This window comes from Opisthocomus hoazin, chromosome Z (genome assembly GCF_030867145.1).
Source record: "Opisthocomus hoazin isolate bOpiHoa1 chromosome Z, bOpiHoa1.hap1, whole genome shotgun sequence".
In the NCBI taxonomy this organism is placed as follows: Eukaryota; Metazoa; Chordata; class Aves; order Opisthocomiformes; family Opisthocomidae; genus Opisthocomus; species Opisthocomus hoazin.
Genome location: NC_134454.1, coordinates 52,156,149 through 52,181,512, shown reverse-complemented (window position 1 = coordinate 52,181,512; position 25,364 = coordinate 52,156,149). Strand labels below are relative to the sequence as shown.

The window sequence follows — 25,364 nt, the reverse complement described above, 5'->3', positions numbered from 1 at the left end:
GCACTCGCACAAGCCCCGAAATAACTAAAAAAAACCCCAAACACCCCACCCCAAACGCGGGCGCAGAGCCGGCGGCCGGCCCGAGGGGTCGGCACTGTCCGTCCCATCCCGTCCCCGGGGCTGGCCTTCCGCCGGCCCCCTGACGCCTTCGCCCCTCAGCCTTTGCGTGTTGGAGGTGGCTCTGTGGTTTTGTTTTGTTGTGGTTTTTTGTTGGTTTGGTTTTTTTGTTTTGTTTTGTTTTTTTAATTATCTGTGTTTCACTCCTTGCTTACTTGCTGGCTGGTGTTTTGTCACGAATGCAGTCTTGGAAAGTCCTTCACCCCTCAGCCAGGCCTGCAGCAGCAGAACTCGCATCCTTCGGAGCAGCTGTACAGCCTTGACGAGAGGGTGCCCGGTCCACGTCCGGTGGGGACACCGTGTCTCACTGTACGGCTTTGCACCTGCCTGCTACGGGCAGCGCTAGGTCTGTGGCAGTACATGTACGTAGCAATTAGCAGCATCACTACGAAAGGCACGTTTGCTATAGCTCGACATAGAAAACGCTGACTTATTGCAAAACAGTTACCACTTCCGAGGACGTGGAACTACAAGCAAGCTGCTTGACTACCGTTGCGCCAAAGAGAAAGAGCCACGTATTCACTTGTGCTAAGATTACAAATATTACTCTATGCTGAGGGTTGTCGAGGTGGGAACTCGTTTAGACGAGAGATCCCACTGCTTCAGGATTTTTTTTCAGTTCAGCCCCGTCTATTCTCTGGGCAGAATCATCTCCATAGCTGTTTTAGGACACACCTGCTAGTGTGACACTGCATCATACTCCATGTGCCAGAGTTTGAGACTCATTTACAAGTTTGCAAACAGTGGAGAATATTATATTTACGACTTTCTGACTCTACTGAAGGTCTGCAAAATCAGCACATCATTTAAACATTTTTTCAAGGTTATTTCAGGTGTAGAAAGCATTTTTTTCTGGGTGGGGTTTTTTGGGGGGAGGGGGGGAGAAACATTTATTGCACAGCCGCTAGATCCTCAGGTTTGTAGTAACACCGTGTATGCATTGAGAATCAATTTTTTCCTCAGCTTTGCTCTCTCTGTGCCTGTGTTCAAATTTTCCTTAGAGTTTGACTCTTTCCTTTGTCATCCTCCTATCGTTTTGTTTCTCTATTGGTTTATTTTAAAGAAAGAAAAACTTGTCATGGTACTTGAACTTTTGAACTTGCAGAGTTTTAAACTAATTTAATAACAAGCAACAAGCTTTTGACTCAAAGTTTATGCAACAGTGATAGGTGAAACCATTAGAAAATAGAAAGGTAAGAAAATATTTATTTAAGCAAGCATATTCGTTGGTTTCTTCCCGGTAGGCAGTTGTGTGTATTTATGTTGTGAATGTAAAATACTTTTTAAAATCAAACCTTAGTATTTCTAGGTCCATGGGAGACAATTGTCTCCACCTTTACCAATTAAATATATAGAAGTAAGTAATTATAAAGCAATTGCTTCACAATTTGAAAGCTAAGTGGTTTTGTACTTCTTAGTGCCAGTAATTTTTTAGAATACCTTCCTGACATAAGAAAGAATGCAGGCAGGTTTCAAAGCAGTCAGGACCCTCAGAGTCTGCTGATCCTGAAGTTTTATGCAAATGTGGCTGTTCTCTGAATAATGTTATTCATTGCTAGTGAAAGCAAATATTTGCCTTGTCTAATAGTATTTGGTGACCAGTACATACAGTTTGAGATAAGTGTCAGAATCAGGGGTTTTTGCTGAACTACAGAAAGGTGTACACAGCAGTACAATTCCCACTATGCTAACAACTTTGAAAATTCACATCATATCTCTGTTCCCACATTAGGGTTGGCTCTCCAAGGAAAAAATTCAAAGTCCAAATTTATTCTTACTGTGTATCTCGTACCTTTATCAGCATTATTCAAAAGCAAAAATAAGCATCTACAGAAGAGCTTTCAGGACTGTACTGTACGAGTTTTTCCTCCATGGTTCCACAGAAGTACATCAGCTCGCTTGAGAAGTGTCAATAAAAATTCCTTTTTCAGTGGAGGAGGGTCCCAATTCCCTCATCAGTGATTCTTTAACAACAACAACAACAACAAAAAGCATCTTTGTGCAACAGCCAAAGGAAGAGAGAGGAAAAGGGAAGCTACACAGATTCCCGTCTCTTACGGGTCGCAGGGTTAGGCTTCTGGATGAGGGGTTTTTGTGCCATAACGCAGTCAAGTTCTGAACAATTTCTCAGTAACTGTGGAGTTCCCTACTTGTAAATTTTTAAACAGGCTGAAGAACTCTTCCCAATGTATTATACTTTATTTCACCTATTTCTTCATCTAAGAACAAGGTAGTGTAATGTAGGAAATCTTTTGGGCGATTTATTCCTGGAACTAACATTTATGTGATATGCTTTCTTCCACTCACCAGTGCTGTTTCACTTGTTCCTTGAATAAACTTACACCGTTTACGGTTTGATTATCTTGTAGCTGAGTTATAGAATTGCGCGGATTACAAGGCTATCAATATTTTCTGCTGAGCTCCTGAGGGCTTTGTTTATCAAAAATGCTGCTACATCTTTCCTGGTGCAGCTGAAGAGAAATACAGCCACTTTTCTCTGTTGCAAGCCTCTAGGCTTTATTAAGTGTTACATTCCAAGAGGCCATGCAGAACATGGAGTGGTATCTTAGTGGTATCTTCTAGACCAGTTATTAGCACCCAGCACATTTCCCTTTAACTCCTCTGGCTGATCCACCATTAACCGGACGTGCCTGCTCCCACAGGTGCAGGCGTACCAACTCCTTACAATCTTGAGAGGGATGCCAAAAACTAAGGATACGTAAAAAGTTAGTGCCAGTACAGTTTTTCTTGAGAGCAGACAAGATTTCAGAAGCAGGATGCAGTTCTGAGATGGTTACAGTATAAATAACTATCAGTGGTGAAAATTCTGCCTTCAGCTAAACAAGGTGTGTGTTTTGCTAAGGGTAGGTTTTAAAAATCTGGTGCAATGTGAAAATGCTGAGAACTCCAACATGTGATTGTCTGACATGCCCATGTTGCTGAAAAGTAGCTGAAAAAGCCACACTCGCACGCAGTTGGGAAAAGTTTTAAATCACTACTTTTTCTTAAGTGGGGTGGTAGTTGTGTTTGCCCTCCAGGAGGACAGTCAGAAGTCATTTTCACTCAATACCTTGTAACAAAATCATAAAACACCTACAGGTACTTTCCTCTTTCTTCTGCTTGCACATTGTTATTGTTAAAGAGCAAAGCCACACAAAATCATACCCTGATGTTTTCTGCTGATCAGGTTTTCACTGTTGTTACGCTTCCTTAAGAGTGAACATCGTCTCCAGCTCAGGAGGGTACCAACTAAAATGACCGAGAAACAGTGCTCTGTAACAACTGGGAAGAGAATGGATGTTGTGGTTTTGAGTAGAGGTGGGAACCTGGAGAACAGCTGCAGCAGAGGGAACTTTTAGATGCTTCATAACCCCATATTTTAGTATGTGCTTTACATGGAAGTAGTTGGTAGAATAAAAAAAGTAATGAGTATAGAAGCGGGGCAGATCATGCTTTAGAAAAAAACGAGCAAAAATGTATCAGTGTAAGTTCAATGAGGGAAGTAACTTCAGTTTTGCTATTTTTAAGTGGGTTTTTTTTTGATGGCTCACAGTGGCTTTTTGGGTATTGTTGATATGGAGAGAGAACTTCAAGGCAGAACACCTGATATCAATAATATTTCAGTTTTACTCCTAAATTATATATACACTTGTGCTTAACTATTTCTAGCTAAGAATACGTTCTCACCTACAATGAGTGAGAGCAGTGGTAGAAGAGCGCTGGAAATCCTGCCATCATTCACTCAGGAAGTACTGAAAAAATGAGAAATCTGTCTTTTTGTGGGCTTTCATAGAGCACAGTCATTTCAACCTTTGAGAAATGGATACAGGGTTTTTATTTGGTAGTGGTTTATATCCACTTTTCTTAGAAGTAAACAGCTATGCAGGATACAGAGATTCAGAGAAAAACAGACCACAAATGTTACTCATATTTCAAAATTGGGAGATTAAAATAAACTCAGCTTTGCACTAACAATCATGTGTGGCTTTCTCTTTAGGGTGGGTGGTTTAGTTTCTATTTGTTTTGTTATTTTACACAGTGATAAAGTTTCACTCCAGCTGACTTGTTTATTTTCTTTGGCACTCTGTGTACTTTATGCATGTCATTTCTCAGTAACTCACAGTAGCTGCAGTCCTTAAAAGGAATGGACTCAGAGAAAATTTCTTACTGGCCCAAACAAGTTTGACAGGTTTAATGACCCCAAATGCTGGTGCAGTGAAAAATATCCCAGATTCAACCACCTTCCAAGTACACATAATTTAATATACTCTTACCCTTCAACAGAAAAGCCTGGATTAAAGGATAACAATTAAAGTATCACTTAGAAAGTGAACAATTAATTGGATAAAAATCACAAACTAATTCTCAGAAGGCAAAACTGGCCCTTGGAGTAGGAATACTTTGGAAACAACCAGCAGCAGCAGCTCAGGTTTCTTTCTAACAGATGACTGAGACCTATCATAGCCAAATTTTGGTAATTTAATTGCATGGAAGGCTATTCTCCTCTTTGCAATGTGAAATTATCCACTGTCTGAACACTGCAAACAAAAAAAACATGATGACAGTAAAATGAAACTGCTGGTGTACCTTATCCCATGAAATAAATAAAACAGACGTTAAGGAAGATGAGCAAATGAAGAAGCAAAGGAAATTTCAGATTATTTTGTTCTCATAAGTGGAAGGATAAGAGAAAGATTCCTCTCTCAAATCCTAAAGTTTTTGACCACATAGGATAATTTTCCCTAGTAACTCCACACATACATGCTGCTGTTAAGATTTACTAATGTCGCGTTTTGTAAAGGCTTATGGTGTGCAGGAATGTGTTAATGCACATTTAAATGCAAACCCACAATCCTGTTGTATGAGGAAAGATATCACATATTTTTACTATTAAAACCACTAATTAGAATTCATGTTACCTCAATGTTTCAGTATCTATGGTGGAACTAAACCCACCATCTCCTGTTGCAGCGATGAGTCCTAAAAGCAATCTTTAAATTCTGTCAGGTTCAAGTATTTTACAGTGCTGATAAAAACTTCTTAAATAACTGGAGGTTCAAAGAGGGAGTTAGAAATGTATTGGATTAAAAGATGTTTTGGGAAAAATACATGTTTCTGTTGCTGGCAAGTACAATAAAGTTTTGCATTTTTACATTATCTTTTATCGCATAGTCTAAACTTCACTAAAATTAATGCATTACCTCCCACAAAAGCCTGTTTGGATGGACTGTTTTTACTCCCTGTGCCCCACCACCCCTATCTGAAAGGCAAGGGAGCAATGAAACCATTTCGACTGGATCACACCATGACTATGGCAGAGCTGGAACAGGAAGCCTGATTATATCACTTCTCATCCTGTTCTTCAGTTTATCATAAAGCATTCAGTAACATTCAGGCAAATGTTTCTGAAAACTTATCAGGGTGTTTACTTGTGCTGACTGATGGCAGTGTTTAATTAATTAAATTACAGCTGATAGTAGCACAACAGCAGCGCTGTTCCAGTCTTCTGGTATTTCTTGTAGAGTTCATGATTTATTAAAATTTCACATCAAACAGAATAAGACCTTCTCAGAATTTTTGGCTGCAAGCTATCTGGGCCTGTTTTAATTCCTGCTCAGTATTATTCACAATTATCCCTAGTTACTAATGGATTAAAAAGCATTTAATCATGCTTACGTGACAGCACCTCGCTATGTTCCCTTCAGACATATACCAGATATCAGCGTCTGGTATGCCTGCTTTATTATTTCTTCATCTGCATGTTTTACCATTTGGGTAAGACCACGTAGGACCTATAACATTGTTAATATATGCTAATATACTTTTAAAAATCTGCCTTTTTAGCGTCACCTTATCCTTAAAAGCCGTTTGTATTTAAACTTCTCTTTAACTTTTTCTGTACTCCCTACCTTGAATTCCTATGATTTATGACTAGCTTTTTATTTTTTTCTGTATGTTGCGTTTCCTTTCCCTTCCCTTTGCCACTGAGTCAAGATGATTTTAGCCAAATCTGTGTGGTTACTGAATCTTTTTTTCTTGGTCTAATACATGTCTTTAAAATTGCAGTTTTTCTTTGCAGTACTCTGTGCTTATTTTTATCCCATAACTCACTTATAATTTTACCTAGCTTTGGTAAACTGGCACTTTTGAAATACCAGGTACATAGCTTACCAGGAACTCTCATCTCTTGCCTATAATAAATGCAGGTAACTGGGGCTGTTTATCCTGGAGAAGAGGAGGCTGAGGGGGGACGTTATATCTCTCTACAACTACCTGAAAGGAGGTTGTAATGAGGTGGTGACGGTCTCTTCTCCCAAGTAACTAGTGACAGGATGAGAGGAAACAGCCTCCAGCTGTGCCAGGGGAGGTTTAGATTGGATATAAGGAAAAATTTCTTCACTGAAAATGTTGTCGAGCACTGGAACAGGCTGCCCGGGGAAGTGGTTGAGTGACCATCCCTTTAAGCGTTTAAGAGACATGATGCTTAGGGACATGGTTTAGTGGTGGATTTGGCAGTGTTAGGTTTACAGTCGGACTCGATGATCCAACATAAATGATGCTACTATTCTAATCAGATTCTTATTACAAGTTTCTTTGTGGTAACCGTCTTCTGATCTAATAACTAATCTTCATCATAATTCAGTTTTTAAAAAGGCTACTTTTGATTGTGTGCAAAGATTTTGTGTCTTAAAAGTTCCTGAATACAATTTTTAGAAAAAGAAATGATGGTTTCTCACTGGCTAGGTTAATATTCCCCCGACCACAATCTTCTAACACATTACTGCTAGGAGATTTAGCCGTAATTACTTGTATTCTTGTTTAATTCAATGTTTTATAATCTCATTCCTCACTCCCTTTCTAATTCTGCCAGCTTTGGGGTTTTTTTAGTTAATGCATTGATTCATTTAAGATCTTCAGAGCTTTGAGTTACCACATACTAAAGACAGAGAAAAGCTATGTTCAACTAAGAATGCCAAGCAGCCTGTTTTATGCACTCTTTGTAGAGCAGAGGTTGCAATCTGATACATCTGCTCCATTTCTGTAAACTGCTCCATCACTATAAGCCAAGTTACAAAAATCAACATGTGTAAGTTGTAAACCATATTAAATGAAGAGCTCTGAAATCTAGTCCTAAAATATAAAATTGGGTTTGTAGATAATAGTAAATAAGTGCTTTTAAAGGAATCAAATAGGGATGGCTGAAATAAGTAGAGTATGAACTGTTGAGTGACTGAATTTTTGGCAAAATCTAAGCTGCAACCAGAGTCAAAGGAAATACTGAAATTTTATATCACAGTAGGATTTAAATTCTATCCCAATAGTATCTTCAAAGTCTCAGAAGGAACAGGTTAGGAACAAAATAGAATCACATCTACATCCATGGAATCAAAATCACATAAAATATTAGGAAAACAATTAAATCCTGTCTTTATCACAGGAGTTACATAGAGAGTCGTAAGCATGAATTAGTGTGGTTGACAGTATCAAGATGAAAGTAAAAGGCCTAGAGCTTACAATATGGTTCAACAGCTGTAAACAGTTTCTGTCAAAAATGAATGCTGCCTTTTATGAACATACAGCCCCTAAAAGATCATTGATGCATTTAAGATCAAACATTAATTATATGTCGTTCTGTAAACCAGGCAGGGGAAACAGCAGATAATTGCCTACCCATTTTAATTATCACAAGACTGTGAAACATGAATGAAGACAGGCTTTTGGATTCCTTCATTTGAAACAAATAACAAAATAATCTGGGAAATTAGTAACAATGTTTCTGAAAATATTTGACGTAAATATTCAACAAGAATTAGACATGATATGTAAAAGAAAGTTTCACTTAAAAAACTAAAGTAGACAGATAAAAGTGATTAAAATATATGTTGATTATTTTGTACCATGGAAAACATTAGAGCTGCTGATAATGTCACCAGCAATGCCAAGGCCTGTCCATGTTGGTTTATTTCAGGGGTAAAAAGGCTAATTTACCTCAAGTTAAAAAAATATATTCAGCTGGGAGGGAACTGGATTATAAAAAATGGCAGCCAAAGCTGGAGAAACGTACATGTTATCAGATTGAGTGATGACTGGTAAAGAAACAGCAACGCCAAGTGATTCTAAGTTCCACCTGTAACATTTTGAAATAGCTAAATATTATGACTAATAAGATCAGTAATGAAATAAATGTAAGTCCTATTTAAATTGCTTTCCCTCAAAAGATTTAAACTACACCTGATTGTGACCAGCATGTGCTTCATAAAACAATAGAATAATATGCACAATGGTCTTGGCTCTTCTGTCACATTTTTTTACCCTGATGACACAAAAGCCCATGTTACAAATCACCATTTCATCTGCGAAGAGAATCAAGGAAGACCTGGCAGTTGCCAGAGTACTCCTTTGAGGTTCTCAGGCCAATTATAGACACGTATTTTTTATAGTGATATATATATATTCATATGTAATGTGGGACACAACTCCTTCTGTGCATAGAATATACAAAGCCAGGTTATAAACAGAACATAATACATTTAAAGAAATGTATAATCAAAATAAAATTAAGATAACATGCTAGTGTCTCCTTAATGTCTTTATGCCACTCAAGCATGAGTGTCCACCCAGAGAGAAGTTTAATATTTTCTATCTGACAGAGAAGTTATTCATTACAGAAAACATCAGCTGCATACTTACCAAAGACAGCCTCATGTCTAGCCGTGAGAACGTGCTGCCTGTTTTGCCTGTGTCTCCTCCTAAAAGCTCAAAGGCACTGCTCAGCAGACAATATCATCTTCAAGTTCCCACTAATGAACTCCGTGGTCCCAATTTTAGGTCTGCTACCATGAATATCATTCATGCAATTCTGGTCCTGTCCTGGGTTTGACTAAAAGGATTCTGAAAGGGGAAGACTAATTTTAATACAGAAGCATGGAGGAAAGCATGGAGAAAAGAGGCCTTTCTCCTGCAATACCGTATGTAAAATATTTGAACCATGCCATTTCAGAATTGTTGCTACTGTTTTGTTTCTCTTACGTTGACCTGCCACTTCTAAAGTTACATGTATTCCTACTATTCAATTATCACAGAATCAAAGAATCATAGAATGGTTTGGGTTGGAAGAGACCTTAAAGATCATCTCATTCCAAGCCCCCTGCCATGGGCAGGGACACCTTCCACTAGATCAGGTTGCTCAAAGCCCCATCCAACCTGGCCTGGAACACTGCCAGGGAGGGTGCAGCCACAACTTCCCTGGCCAGCCTGTGCCAGTATCTCGCAACCCTCAGAGTAAAGAATTTCTTCCTAATTTCTGATCTAAATCTACTCTCTTTCAGTTTAATACTGTTATTCCTCATCCTATCGCTACACTCCCTGGTAAATAGTCCCTCCCCATCATTGCTGTAGGCTCCCTTTAAGTACTGAAAGGCTGCAATAAGGTGTCCCCGGAGCCTTCTCTTTTCCAGGCTGAACAGCCCCACCTCTCTCAGCCTTTCCTCACAGGAGAGGTGCTCCAGCCTCTGATCATTTTTGTGATCCTCCTCTGGACCCGCTCCAACAGCTCCATGCCTTTCCTGTGCTGAGGGCTCCAGCGCTGGATGCAGGATTCCACATCGGATCTCACCAGGGCGGAGCAGAGGGGCAGAATCACCTCCCTTGACCTGCTGGCCATGTGCAGCCCAGGATGTGATTGACTTTCTGAAATTATTTATACTGTAAACTAAATAGCACTTTTAAAAATTACAGACTTGCATCTAAAAGTGGTTTTTTTTTCTATTCCTTGGAAGGAAATTATTAAGTTGAGCTGTAATCAAGTCTGTCACTTTTTCTATTCAGCATTGTAGGCTTTCATTTTCTGGAAATTTTTCATTCTACTAAGCCTTTCACTAGCTCTCTCTCCAACAGGAACTTAAAAATCTGTAAAGTCAACAAATAAAACTATTGTGAATGCAGTTTATGGCATTCTTCCAGAGTCTGTGTCTGTGCTCTTGACTCATTCTAATTCTGCAACAGCTGCTTTCTGCTAGTCTCAGTAGGCAAAATATATAGACATGGTGGCATTCAGAAACTTGAGATTTATTTTCAAATGGTTGGAAGAATTGAAATGGACAATCACAAGACATATCGAGGTCTGACAGAGGACTCATTAGTGGTGAAGGAGTAGGTCAGAATGAGACAAAGATTTGTGAAAAGTCTAAAGTGGTAAAGCATTTTATCACTGTATTTGTTACAGCTACACAAAGGCTTGGGGTATACATCAATCTGGCATGTCAGTGCTAGAACTAGGAGACCACTAGCACTCTGGCTATAATTTACATAATGAACTTTCCTGTGGGACTCACTCTCATACCTCTTTCCCTTATCATTCTCTGACACATTTCCTTATGAGTGTGACTTTTCAAGTACTGCAGATAGACTAAATACACTTGTGACATTGGGTACTTTACTGAATAAAGACCTGCATCCGAGTTCCACATCTGACCTATCATGGATGAGAAACCCTTCTCCTATTAACTTGTAGAACTCACTTGCATTTCACACAAATAGTGCTATTAAAGCAAAAAACTTCACACTACTTTTCCTTACGCCTTCTACTTGCAAACTTTAAACCTTCATTTCAAAGCTCTGAATCCAAGCAGAAATGGATACTGCATAAACCTGAAATGTATACAGTTTTACTATGCTAAGTCATCTAAAATACAGAAAAATTAGTTCAGCACCCCAAGTTTTGGGAGGCAATGAAATGATAGTTTGTGGTGTGTTGTCTACAAACTTCTTAACACATGGGTAGAGAAATTTTGATTGAAGCAATACCTACAGGCCATGCACACATCCCACCCCACCTCATTTGCCATCTGGTTTACACAAGGTACAGGACACACCATATATTGATGGAGGGAGGGATGAACACGCATGTATGTTTTTCATAACCTGAGTATCTCTGATTACTGGCAAAGTACCATTTTGCTCTTAGTCACACATACAGTCATTTTAAGCAACTCCAAGAAATCACCTCTCTCATGTTGTTAATAACTTGCAGACAGGCTTTTAGTGTCCCTCAGACGGGATGTCAACCAGGGACTTCTTTGCTGGATACAAGAGACAGAGCCTCCCCAACACTGCACCACCTGGTATATGTGAGAGCAGTGTTAGGGGTAGATGATGCACAGGTGTTCAAAATTAAGATATTCTTTAGCAGAGTTACAAACGTACTCATCTAAGGATCTAAGGCTCTGCAGAGTGTATACTCTAATTACTGTCATAAAACTACACTAGCAGTCTGGTTATCACGATACCAATCATCATCAAATTAGACATTCTCCTTTTAGAAGTATCTTTATATTTAAAAGTTTAGCAAATTGACATGAACAGCCATAGAGACTATCTGATGGTCTTAGCCATACACAAGACAGGAAAAAAAAAAAAGGTACTGGAATTTTAAACTTTCGATATGTGATTGTTCATGGAGTGCAAGGCTTGTAGCGGGAGGAAAAAGAGAAATCCACTGAAAAATGGGATCTTTCTTCAGGAAAGAAACTTAATGTTACACAACTTAGAACACCACATTTCTGGCTGCCAGATGTGCCTTAGTTAGGTAATTGCTCTTTCAAGGTCACTAAATGCCTTAAGGTCTCTGCAGTTGAGACCTCTGGAAGGGATGGTAACTTAACAAATATACTAAGTTGAAAAGTAACTCCACTTGCCGAGGCCGGTCTACCTAACAGAACCCTGTTTCAGGAGCCGAGGCACTCCTCACTGAACAAAGCAAATACAAGTGACTCCTCAAGCTACAAGATACAGAAGCCGAAAGGCATGGCCTTTCTGAGTCAAATGGCAGCAGTTTAGGGTCATCGAGAGTATTAACTTAGGAGCAGCTGGTAAAGTAATGGTTTGCATGGCATTCACCAGATTTTATTCGCCTTGTGTCAGAATAGTGGGATGTAGGCTGAATTTTATACCTCTGAGACCGCAAAGATTCAAGCTTTGACAGTGAACGGTGTGTGGCAATTCTAATAAGAAAGTGGTGTGCACCGTGACATCAAGGAGGCTTTTTTTGTTGGTTCACAATTAGTTAAAGCCGCCTCCAGCATTTCTCCCCCTCCAGAACTCAGTGGGGAGTTACACAGTGCTACTGAGAAGTGAAGAAGGTCTTTCAGCAGACAGGGAGTCGTAGCTGGTTAGTTTTAGCCATTCAGATCCTTTCAGAGGCAGACTGCACCAATACACCCACTGTACAAGTAAGGTACTCCTGCAGTCTATGCAGCATCAAAATGAGACCACATAAGCAAGTAATAAGTTTTAGCAACTGAGGAAATGGGGAACTGTCTTAAATTAATGAGTTTTAAACGAAGTCAATCTCTATGGGAGTGTTTAATCCACACATCATTTTCAGAAGGCTCAAGCAGGTATAAAGAAAGCATGCAAGGGTGACTGCACAGAAGAACAGGTTCTCTGACGTGAGTGACGCTCTAGATCAAATAAAATGTACAGATTTTTAATATTCTGCCCTTATAACAACATATAAAATAGGCATGTTTGTTTTGAATGGCAAATTCGACCAAAATACATGTTGCTAAGTTTACCAAAAAACTCCTATCTTGATGTATTTATGAGAAATAGGCGCTTCATTAACTCCTACACTTTAAGCATCTTTTAATTACAGTTGATTTTTCTGCCAGGAAGAAAACTCCTCTATATTTCTGGCATGATTTTCCATCATCCTGGTAGGTGACCACCTTCAGTTTTGTTTTGAAGAGTGACTGACATATCATTCACTTCCAACCTACTGGTGACATTTAAAAATTACTCAACATTTAATTTGTGCCCACTGAGCACAGTGAAAAATTGTGAAAAAAAGTACGAGAGATGAGGGCAAGGCCCGAAATAACCTCCATAACAGCATGTTTAATTTACTTTTCATAGACATTCAGTCATTTTGATCCTCAAAATAGCAACATTTATCCACAACAAAGCAGGCCATGCAGTTCCAGCAGAAATTAGAAAATACTTTTGGTATTGGAATCTAGTAAATATAAATTGCTAAGAATCTTATGAGAAGCCTGTTATGTAACATTACGGTCAGGGGCCTGTGTGGATGACTTGGTAGCAGATGTATAGGCTACTTATCTTTTTACATTGTGTTTTCTCTGTAAACAAAAGAGATACAAAAAGAGAATAAAAAGAGATGTGGTAGAGATATTCTGCTCCACTGAAGGAACAGCAGAACTGCTCTTGCTTTGAATGCAGAAACGAAACATCAGACGCCAAGACTTTCTATTAAAATTTCCACCCTTCCAGACCCTGGATTCACAGGTGGCACAGTGGATCACAGGGACAGCAGTGGACCATATGGGAACTTCCATGTAACCACGAGCATTTTAAATAATGCCAGGTAGACAAGAGTCAGTCTGCTCAAGACCAGCTGCTGTCGGTGATGGAAGTCCACGCTTTCGTTACACTAATGCTTCAACTTCTGTTACTTACGGAACTTCAAATAGCAAGTAAACGTTGGGAAATTTCAGGTGATGAGCTCTAAGAGAAGCTTTCTCTGACAAGCAGCTTTCTTCTTCATAGATCTCACTGGAGCCAAATTTTTACTCAAAGACCTCTGGGCAGACAAGTGCATCTATCTCCCTTCTACTAAATTGTATTTGGCACAGAATTATTGAAAGCAAAGACTAAAGTACTGTGAGTACATTGCAGAAAATGAAGTCTCCAGCAGCTAAACCTGCCTGTCATTTCATTAATTTCTGGTGGCAGAGATCTGTCTTTTTGCTTACTGTGCAACAGAATACTAAATAAATATCATGCTCCTGGCTCTCTAAGACAGCAAATCTGGACTTTCAGTGCTGGAGAGCTGGGGAAACGAATTCACCTTCTTTTTCTGCAGCCTAGCATAAAACGAATGTTCTTTCATATTGCCATTAGAATGACTGAAGGGTGATGAATGAAAAAGACCATCCACTAGGCCACTGAAGTCACAATAACATTTTCTAGTGCTACGACATACCAAATAATTGAATTATGCATATTTTGCAGGTCAACTAGCAAAACCAGTTTCACTTGCTTGATTATGTATGTAACGTTAGCCTTCCACGCCTCGCAGCGTTACACTATTCCCCGCTGCTGCAATTTGGCGGTGTCATTCATTTTGAGCGCTCTGCAACAGTATGTATTACTGAACTCTTGAACACCAGAGTGAGGGAGAAAGAACTCTTAACCTGCATTACTTCATATTTTTTGTGACAATTGTTTAAAGAAGTCTCTTAGAGATATGCTAACAAAGTATCTCATACGCAGCTTTTATTTTCTATTAACCTTGAACAAGTGAACGCTCACCTGAATGACTCAAAATGGTTTCTCAGCTTACTTAAGCTTTTCTCTGCTTTTGAAATTTGTTGTGCTCATTTACACTCTACAACCATCATATAGGATGAATCCTATATTCACCCTCTAGAGCTGTATGCTGTTTTACTCTTTTGGTTTTAAATTCAGAATTACATTTCGCTATCTTCAGTGGAGCTGCTTTTGTTTTGTATTAGCAGAAATGAAATCAGGATGTATGAATGTGAATATGTATCAAAAGAGAATTGTTTAATCCGTAACCACAGAAATCTTCCACTTGTGTCACCATTTCTATACTTTCTTACAAGAGATGCAAACAATTTCTAGACCATATTAAATACTGAAAATCAATTAAGCTGTTTTTACAAATATTAGTTATAACATCATTTGAACACCTCTGACACCTAGTAAAGATTCTAAGTAATGTGATTATATATATAAGGAAAACTGATTACTTCCATTTTAGTAGCACAATACCCTGTTGCAATTCAAGATGAATAGCTCCATCAGCTACATTATAGTGATATTACTAATTTATGTCTTAAAATATCATTACGCAAGAGAAGTATCCAATCTGATTATGTATATATCTGGCCTTTTGCCTCTCAGACTCATGTTGCTTAACTTAGGTGAAGTCAGATAAAATACTTAAGTTCTTAAGTACTCGAGGAAAAACCTTGATCATGGATTTTACACTGCAGTCAATTTCATAAGCTAAAATAAATTAGGTCCTGTCAATAACTGTGAAGGGTCTCCTAAGACATGCTGAGAAAAGCAGTAATCAACATATTGTTACAAAACGTCGTTTTGCATTTCCAAAATCAGCCTTTACAATAAACCAAATATTCTACAGCATGTTATACAAAATTGACTAACCTCTAGTATACAATAATCACGCTTGTATGCACAGTTAACTGACATTTGTTAAGAGACTCCAGATACTTCACCTTGAGATAAATGGAATTTTATTTTTAAGGAGTGATTCCTCTTTATAATAAATGTATAAAAGTGCAATATCTTAAATATTTAGTGCATGCAAGTCATCTTTCTTTGTTAGCATCATATAAAGTAATCTTGTGTAATAACTTATCTCTGCAAGAATACATTTGAACTTATTGTCCAATTAATGCATCTCTTGAGTGCCAGTTTGATCACTGCATTAACCACCTCATACAGGACTGTACGAAAAAAAGGAAATTTTCAGTAACATCTTGGCAAACACAGTTCTCTACTGACAATGAGAAATGACATATTGAAATGGGTATTTTGGCCCAGTTTGGCCCATGTTAGCCTACTATATCATTCAGTTGACTGTATTACAGCTACAGTGTCATAGTTTTGTTTTCTGAAATGCCTGTCCACAAGGCTAATGGATCTGCCCCCAATCCCAGGAACTTTCTGTTGTTATTCACAATTTGTCTTGTATTTAGCCAGTATAATCACTTCTGTAATCATTACCAGAACTGAATCTGATACGTCAAGCAACCATCTCTTTATGGCAAATGGGACAAAGGAAAGATACAGAAAAATAATCAAAACAAGATGGCAGGAGGAACATGAAATAAGATTAAGCAAAAAGTGTGGTGGTCTCCAGTTGTATTACGCTTCATCAGTTGTTCAATTTTAGGAGACCAATTTACATTTAATTTGCAAGGAATGGAAAGTATTCCAGAGTGTACATACATAAAGCAGTACTGTAAAAATATTTTCTTTAGATGGCAGGAAGCAATTAATCAGTGTGATAGACAAGTGTGAATGGAGAAAAAAGAAGCGCTTTGGACAAAAACACAGTAAACCTTGAACGTCATGCACAGTGACAAGGCATTTTAATTACCCTAAGATGGAAAACTTTAAGATCTTACAGGAGATGAAGAACTATTTTGTTTTCTGTTTTTCTCTTTGACAAATGAAAGCCCAATTCTTATAGCTCTCCATCCCTAACACCAACTTTGACTTGTTGGCTTCAGTCTGACTACAGCTGGGTTTAGTCCATATATACACAAACTTGTTAAACGGGAGCAGAAAAATGGTTTTCTTGTCCTACCATTTCTTCTTTTTCCAGGATAAAAATACAGTTGAGACCTTTCAAAGTGAAAAGAACAATCCTTCCAAGCCAGAGTAACTAATAGCACACGAAGTGCATAAAATGAAGGTTTATACTACACACTGTACAGGACTAGATTTTAAAGGGAGAGGAGTGTTGCTCCCCTTTTTTCATTTAGTCAGCATTTGTTTGAACCATTGACTAGCTGAACTGGCTGAACCCTCTGAAAATTAGCCTACTAAACCGGCCAAGCAAGAAGAGCAAAAACGACTGGAGTTTTTCACTCAGTTCACTGGCTGGCCAAGCGGCAGGGCTGACAAAAGGGAGAGGGAAAACCTCATGCAGCTGAGCGCTGGAAACTGAGGAGGTCTTGGAGGGCAGTTCCTTCTTGTAGTGATGAGCTATGAGAGGGGATCAGCCACCTTGATACCAGATCTGATACCAGATGTGTTCCAGAGGAGCTGACAACTGTGTATTTTCTGGTGGTCTACAAATGCTCTGGGACTCCTAGGTGTTTGGGACAGTATCCTACAAAGTGGCTGGCAATCGGGTGATGTGATCATAGTATGTGATGTAAGGTTCTATCACAACTATGCACAATTTATCACACATACAGTTTCTACATCTATTTCACGTATCTAAATATCACCACTTACACTGAATTTTTGTTGACATTATCTTCACTGAGACATAAAGATAAAATAAATCCTTCTCCACTGATCCCTTTCCCTTACATTCTGCAGCAGGAAACAAAAATCAGGAACCATTCACTCAGATCCTTGCTTAGGCAAACTGTCTGGACTCCAAGAATCTTACTTGAACTGTTGTGATCTTATAATAGAGAACAAACTCATTTTTGCAACTGGCCTGAAATTCTGTTTCTTCAGTAAGGAAGATTTGACAATCCACTGATTGCTGATCAGATATGAGCCAGACTCCTGAAGAGCAACATGTAGGCATCTTTCTGTTACTCCTATTATCGCACAGGCGAACAAAAAGATCAAAGAAACATGTCTGCTCTTGCAGTACTACTGCAGTCAGCCAAAACGCTTAAGAAATTCACCTCACCATCTACAAATTCTGGAAGTTTTCTAGTAGTGAGATATAGACTATTATTTCTTTCCCCCCATGCTTCTCAGTTTCCATTGTACACAAGCCAAAAAAACCCTTTAATAATACTGTCAAATGAGTATCTCCACTGTAGCAAACCTTAAATGTTTTGAATGTTCTGGCTGTAATGAAGGTATTCTGGAAATTTCAATATTTAGACAATGAGGACAGAGCATGTAAAATTAAAAAGTAGTAATGGAATAATTAATCTATCCAACATTTATCATAATAAGAAGCATTTTGGGAGAAACAATAAACCCAAATAGTATTTCAGAAAAGCTAAATTTCAAGGAATGAAGATACTCTAGTACGAAGTTATGGCCAAAAATATTGTATTTTTAACCAGCAACATTTTTGAGGGGCAATCACTGTACAGTGCTTTTTTCCAAAAAAACTATTTGTCCCTCAAACAACACACAAGACATGCATTTAAATGACACTTCAAGAACAGCAAATATGATCTTTATTTTTAAATACTGCAAGTTTAAAAATGTATCTGACACCCCCCCCACACACACACACAAAAAAAATTGGTCAAATAAGGATTTCCTGCAGCATGGTAAATGAGGAATCCAGCAGCAGAGTTCAGCTTAGACTGTATTTTGAGAGAAAAAAACCAAACCAACAGATTTATAGAAGATTGATCTAGCTGACTTTGTATTTTTCACACTATCTTCAAAATCTTCCTCTATTCCTTTCTTTCCTGCAGCATGGCTACTGTGAAAAAGCTTGAGTGAAACTTACAGTAAAATCCCTTTAACTAGCTAAACAGTGACCCTCAATGTATTGTTGACTATGTAGAAATGTTTCTGGTTTGACTGATAAAATTCAAAATGTTATGGGTAACCAAAAGCCAAAAAAGAGGAAATATCAGTAACTCCTCTTCTCAAACTAGGAGTATGGTTTTGCAAGATCTCTACAAAACTAACAAACTGGACAGGGACAGATCGTTTTAGTTGTTTAACATGTACTAAATTTTAGAATTTATGGTTTATGTCAAAAGAGGGACCTATTTACAAACGTGTAGATTTCTAAAATACTGTGGTTAATTACCTGCACCAGGTCATTTTAATTTCCTAAGTTAGGATGGCCTCTCCAAAACATGTTTACTTTACTGGTCTCTAAGCTAGAGGTAGATAATTTGTAGGCCTTCTTAATATGCTGTGCATACTTCATTAGTTCACTAATGTAATAGTCTGCAGGATAACCATGCACAAAGCTCCAAGAACAGCAGCATGTATAATAAATTAATTGGGTAAATTTTATTTTTTCCTGTGGGCTAATATGTCTTTGTTTTCTCCTAATATTTCATTCTTTTGTGAAGAATGTGTAACAAGGAAAGGGTCATGAGGTTGAGTAACGTGAAAGTCTTCTGCACCTTACACCCAAAGGCTGGGAGTCTAGCAATGTCTTTATATGCAGCCCTTTTCCCCCCCATTCAGAGTTTTTGCAAATCATGCAGTCAATTCTGACTGATACACAGCATAAAAAGTCTCTTCTCCACTGTCAAACTTAAAAAAGTGATTCACAATCATGTGGCAGTATGATTAAAAATTACAGTTCATACACCTTGACAATCAAAAGAGTCTGAATTATAAAAAGTAAACTGCCCTTATAGCTGCATGATCCTATATATGTAAGGACTGCGCCAGTTAATTTGTGAAAAAGGCAAGTTTAAGGTTTCTGTAAAACATGTATTACAGCTTTCTTGTGCTAGTGAACATGTAGAATACACAGGTTCGCAAGACATTTTCCTTCCCTCTTCCCCCATTTATGACATTCAAAGAAATCAAATAATTTTGGCAAAGTTAAAAGGGTTTCTGTCTTGATGTTTTTGCCTTCAGCTTCATGTTAGAGGCACAAACTTCTGGACTCAAGCACTATAAGGCATAGTAGAAACCACCAATTAAAAAAATAGCAACAACAACAGCACAACGGAATATACTGCAAGTGGGAACAGCTATGTCATTTAGAAAGGAAATGTTTTTGTAAACTGTCACACTGCAATGCTGTGTTAGGTGATTCATGTAAAGTTTGCCTTGGCATGCCTAGTGTTTTTTTTTTTCCCCAGAACATGCTCAAATGATCTAAACAATGCCACAGGTTCAACTTACCTAAAATATACCAGAAGTAGACCTGTGGCACACACTCTTGAAAACTTTTGCAATCACAATATAACTATAAAGCATGAGTAAACTTTTGTTTTTATACAAAACTCAAGAACCACATCTCCTTCTCCCCCACCCAATATCCCATAACAAAATGAAATAGATTTAAAAAAATCAAACAAACCCAAACCTTTGTTAGACACTGTCTTCCTCCCCCCCCCCCCCCCCAGTTCCATTTATAGCTCTGAATCCAGCATGGGCAATGTATTCCCTGGTTAAAAGATGGGATATGATCAACAGTAGAACTGTGAAAACAGAAGTTCTGCTGCATTTATAGCAAGAACAGGACCAATTCTGTAATGCTGTATGTAAGTCACTGCTCTGATCCCCTACTCAGAATGTCAGTGTCACTTTTTATAACCTAGGTCTACCTGCTTCAGCTTTATTAAATAAAATGCTTTAACACCTTAAAATCATTAATGATAGTGACTTTTTGGTTGTTGTTGTTATATCTAAGGTTTCTGTAGTTTCTGAAAGACTGTTCGATTGATCTGATTTTCCATATTTTTTCATAGTATTTTTAGGGCAACAGCATATACCCATTAGTACTTATGTACAATGGTTTGAAATGTCTCTATATTTACTTTTCTAATAAAGCCTATTAGAAAAGTAATAGTAACCTAACATGAATCTGCCAAATATAAGTTGAATTTGTATTTAAAAGCTTATGTTCCAGTACTAGATATGTTCCAATCCTAGATATAACAGCATAAATTCTTCCCATAAAAGAAGCTGTATAAAGGCCTGACAAGATTTAAGCATTGTTTTGAATGTGAATGGCCTCTGTCCGGGTGTCTCCAATTTACTTCTACTCAGGAATGTGCAAATAATTTTATACAGCACGATGCTAGTACCGCTCTGTACTACAGTATTTTTCTTTGTTTTGTAAATAAAAAACAACAACAAATCCCTAGTCAGAAATAAACTGACAAAATTTACATTCTTCTCTCTTAAAAAAGTAAATAAAATAACATTATTTAAAATGTGAATTAGCTATAAGACATACAATACAATTACATAGATACATATCAATACAGCACATTCAATCTGCCAAAAATTAATGATTACAAAGCCAATATGGATGCTGCCATATATATATATAGATGTATGTACAATGATTATAGCATTCATAATTGCACTATACCTACAACCAGTTTTAAATTACAAGGTGTTTTAAGAGGGAGCAAAAAATAGCAACTGTTCTTATTATTGTTGTTTTGGAGTACGGAGGGTAAAGGATGAAAAACGTCTCATTAGTATTTATTGTTAACTTTGGTAATCAACTAATAAGCCATTATTTTTTCTACCTCCCATCCGCTGCTATGAGGCAGCAATTTCTGTGTTAAGCGCACTCTAGTGCTACTTGGCATTGCAGATAATCAATACAATTACATGTCTGAACTCTGAGTTTTCTGTAGCTTGCTAGGGATCGTGCACCTGGTCAAAAAACACCTTTCAACCTAAGCTGCAGAATAAAGGCTCATCAATGAGTGCTGCATTTTTGTTGTTAAAAAATTGCACATTTAAATTTCAAGAATGATTTTCTCACCACCTCATTTACATTAATAAATCTTCTCCAAAGAACACTGAGAGAGGCTATTGTGCATGAAAGCCTATCAAACGTCTGTGAATCAGTTAGTTAACAAGCAATCTTATCAAGAAAGGTTCTTCCCGAATGTAATCTCTCACCAATAGTTTCTTGTTATACAACTAAAGGTGCCTTGATATTATTACAGAAAACAATCTCAAGCCGTATCTGACCTAAGAAGAGATTTACACTATCTTTGAATTAGTAGACCACATGCGTGTGCTTGGTGCACCTCGTAGCATATTCACTCACACTGTTGGTTTTGGCATAGAAAAGGGAACATATGAGCTGAAACTGTTTGTTTATCATTTGGCAGTTGACTCAATCAGGTCAGTTCCCAACCCATCAGTTTGGCATTTCAATCTATACCTTCTGTTTCAAGAGCATTGGTTTTATAAAAAGCCAGATCTGGCAACATTTAATTTTATACAATAAAAATAATCTTTCTACTGTGGAAAAAGAACACTTAAAAAAGCTCTAACTTAAGAAAAAAACCCCACACAACTGAAAAAAACCCATTGTTTCAGGCTGTAGCCACCGGGGAAAATGTAGTGTCTATGACATTTCTATTTGGCATTCATGAATAAAGTAAGAGAGAAAAAATGGCACATGGCAATTAAAAAGAGACTCTAACATATTCCACGTACATCCCAGGTTGTGTCTTGACTTTTTCATTACTGTCTTCTGTGCACCTTTCCAAACTGTGCAAATACGGTGAAATTTAATATCCTTAGACAACTGTAATTTTATTTTGCAATCCCAATATTCTAGTCCCAAAAGTGAAGACAGAATGAAGACACCCCTGTAATCAATCTAAAAATCACAGTATCAATACTTAAGATCCTTCAGAGAAAGTACATACTGTAAAATCAGAATGACTGATGACTTAAGTACTGATGATCGTATTTTCCTGACCAAATCACTCAGCAGAAAATATTTCACCCAGGAATGTAACTAGGAAAAAAAAGGCCATTGTACCTTGTAAAAGATAAAGGGGGTGGAGGGGGGTGGGAAGGAGGGAGAGAGAAAGGGTCAGGGAAAGAGGAAACCAGCTTGATTTTGCTTCAATAGCAAAAAACTGCTATCTTTTGTAAATGTAAGACTGAGAATTTAAAACACATTGAGTCACAAGGTTCTGCCTAAAAAATGAGGAAATGTGCTGTGAATGTACTTCAGCATCTTTTGGTTTTCCTCCATATAGTTTTAAATAAAATCATAATATTAACTACAAACTCTGTGGACATTCACAGAGTCCAGGCCGGCAATAAATTAGTATTATGCAAATTGTTTTCACAGATAATACAGTCCCTCTTGTATATCTTTAATCACGCAAAGTTGGTTTTGGAGGGCCTCCTAGGCACAGTTAGACCAGGTTGTACTCCTTCAGGTTTAACTGTAGGATTGTGTCCTTGACAGCAGCAAAGACGAAGCGGATATTCTCTGTGTCTGTAGCGCATGTGAAGTGGGAGTAGATAATTTTGTCACTGTCTGGATTCAGGTCTACGAACATCTTCAGGATGAACTCTCGTGCCGCTTGTGCATCCCGTTGTGGTCCTGATAATTAAGAAGAGAAAGTCGGTTTTCTTAAAAGTCAGTTCAATATTTGAACTTCAACAGAAAACAAGAAAGGGTCAGTCTGTGGTCCTCACATTAAGAGAACACAGAGAACTTTTTACTGATTGATAGTATCATATAGTGGCTACTTTGTTCCTGTTAGGAACTATAAAAAATAGAGATGGAAGGAAATTTCACAAGTTCATCAAGTCAGAGCTATGATGTCAAAGCTGTTCTTTTCCTGCTGACTATCCTCTTTCTTTGGCAAGGTAATGTGTAGAACAGGTGATTTTTAACTTCATGGAATGAAAAACAAAAATCAGCTATATTTATAAATCTTTAAAAATATTAATGGAATTGGTGAATGTTCAGTCTACAGCTACTATATTTAAATTATACTTAAGTTCTTTCACCACTGCAACAGTTACTAGTTTTATGCGGATTTTAATAGGTAGCATAATGAAGTTATATCCTGAACTGGTCTGACGCTGTCACCAATAGAACTTCATTTACTTCGGTGATAATAAAACACACGTGATCTCCAGCTGAAGCTGTTTGATTGCTCATGTTCTAACAGATCACCTGTTATCTAAATTATGTATGATAATGATCCTATGAGATCTAAATTAAGGTTATAATTCTCAGGAGGATGCAGAGTCTATGTAACCAAACCACATGTTCTGTAAAGCTGAAGACAGAAGGTAAAGTAATGATTTCCAGCCTGGAATAGTGAGGATTCATTCACATTTACAGCCAAAAGAGCAGTGCAGAAGCAAGAACACTGTGGCAAGAATTAGCCACAAGCCGTTGAACTCTGTTCCATTATTCCAGCATCATTTCCGAAGGCCATTATCCCCTTGCTCTCCTGTTTCTGGAACGTGGGCTTCTACAGAACACTCGTGTTTTCTGTGCTGCCTCCTGCTCCTATTCTCTTCATTAGTCCTGTTCTTGTCATATAGCAATTTAAGTACCAGCGCTCCACTGTTGTATGTAGCTCTGTCCTTCATTAGTTATGAAATCTGTACTTTGGGGATTAGCACAGGCTCACATATTTTTCAACAATCGGATAATAAGCCTTATTTTTAATACTTCAAGGTAATGATTGAATAACATTTCCAATTTGGTTAATTCCATGAAATTTAGGTAGGGAATGCATGGAAGAGAAATCATAAGCAGTATTCAAAGAGTGTCCCTACATGTCATGTTCAATATATAAGTAAGAAGTACTACATTGCAGACTTTGGCCTGTTCAAGACGCTGGTTGAGAGCATAGCTTGGGAGAGAGTGCTGAAGAGCGAAGGGGTCCAGGAAGGCTGGACAGTCTTCAAGGAGGAAGTCTTAAAGGCACAGGAGCAGGCTGTCCCCATGTGCCACAAGATGAACCGGCGGGGAAGTCGACCAGCCTGGCTGAACACGGAGCTCTTGCCAGGACTCAGGAATAAAAGGAGGGTCTACCACCTATGGAAGAAAGGGCAGGTGACTTAAGAGGAGTACAGGGATCTCTTTAGGTCATGCAGAGAGGAAATTAGAAAGGCAAAAGCCCAGCTAGAACTCAGGCTGGCCACTGTTGTAGGGGACAACAAAAAAACTTTTTACAAATACATCAACAACAAAAAGGGAGCCAAGGACAGTCTCCATCCCTTATTGGATGCTGAGGGGAGTATTACCAACAAGGATGAGGAAAAGGCTGAAGTACTTCATGCCTGCTTTGCCTCAGTCTTCAATAGTCAGACTGGTTACCCCCAGGGTAGTCAGCCCCCAGTGCTGGAAGACAGGGAACAAGTGTAGAACAAACCTCCCATAATCCAGGAGGAAGCAGTTAATGACCTGCTGTACCACCTGGACACTTACAAGTCCAGGGGGCCAGACGGGATCCACCTGAGAGTACTGAGGGAGCTGGTGCAGGAGCTGGCCAAGCCACTCTCCATTGTTTATCAGCAGTCCTGGCTAACAGGGAAGGTCTCAGATGACTGGAGGACTGCCAGCATAACACCCATCTATAAGAAGGGCCAGAAGGAGGGTCCCAGGAACTACAGGCCTGTCAACCTGACCTGAGTGTCAGGCAAGAATATGGAGCAATTCATCCTTCCTGAGTGCGCTCACCGGGCATGGGAAGGACAACCAGGGGATCAGGCCCAGCCAGCATGGTTTCATGAAAGGCAGGTCCTGCTTGATCAACCTGATCTCCTTCTATGACCAGGTGACCCACTTAGCAGATGAGGGAAAGGCTGTGGATGTTGTCTGCCTGGACTGTAGTAAGGCCTTTGACACTGTTCCCCACAGCACCCTCCTGGGGAAACTACCTGCCCATGGTATGGATGGGTGTACTCTTCGCTGGATAAAGAACTGGCTGAATGGCCGAGCCCAGAGAGTGGTGGTGAAAGGAGTTAAATCCAGCTGGTGGCCGGTCACAAATGGTGTTCCCCAGGACTCAGTTTTGGGTCCG

The 25,364-nt window shown here is 38.5% G+C and overlaps 1 protein-coding gene across 1 annotated transcript in view; it reads right to left on the bottom strand.

Annotated features, from left to right (window-relative positions):
* Positions 1–18,053: 18,053 nt before the first annotated feature.
* Positions 18,054–25,364, bottom strand: part of LOC104333384 (guanine nucleotide-binding protein G(q) subunit alpha) — a 139,029-nt gene continuing 131,718 nt past the window's right edge. Inside the window, exon 7 of the mRNA XM_075447267.1 lies at positions 18,054–22,918. Within this exon, the coding sequence (XP_075303382.1) occupies positions 22,728–22,918 (191 nt within the window). The 3' untranslated portion in view covers positions 18,054–22,727. The remainder of the gene's footprint in view (positions 22,919–25,364) is intronic.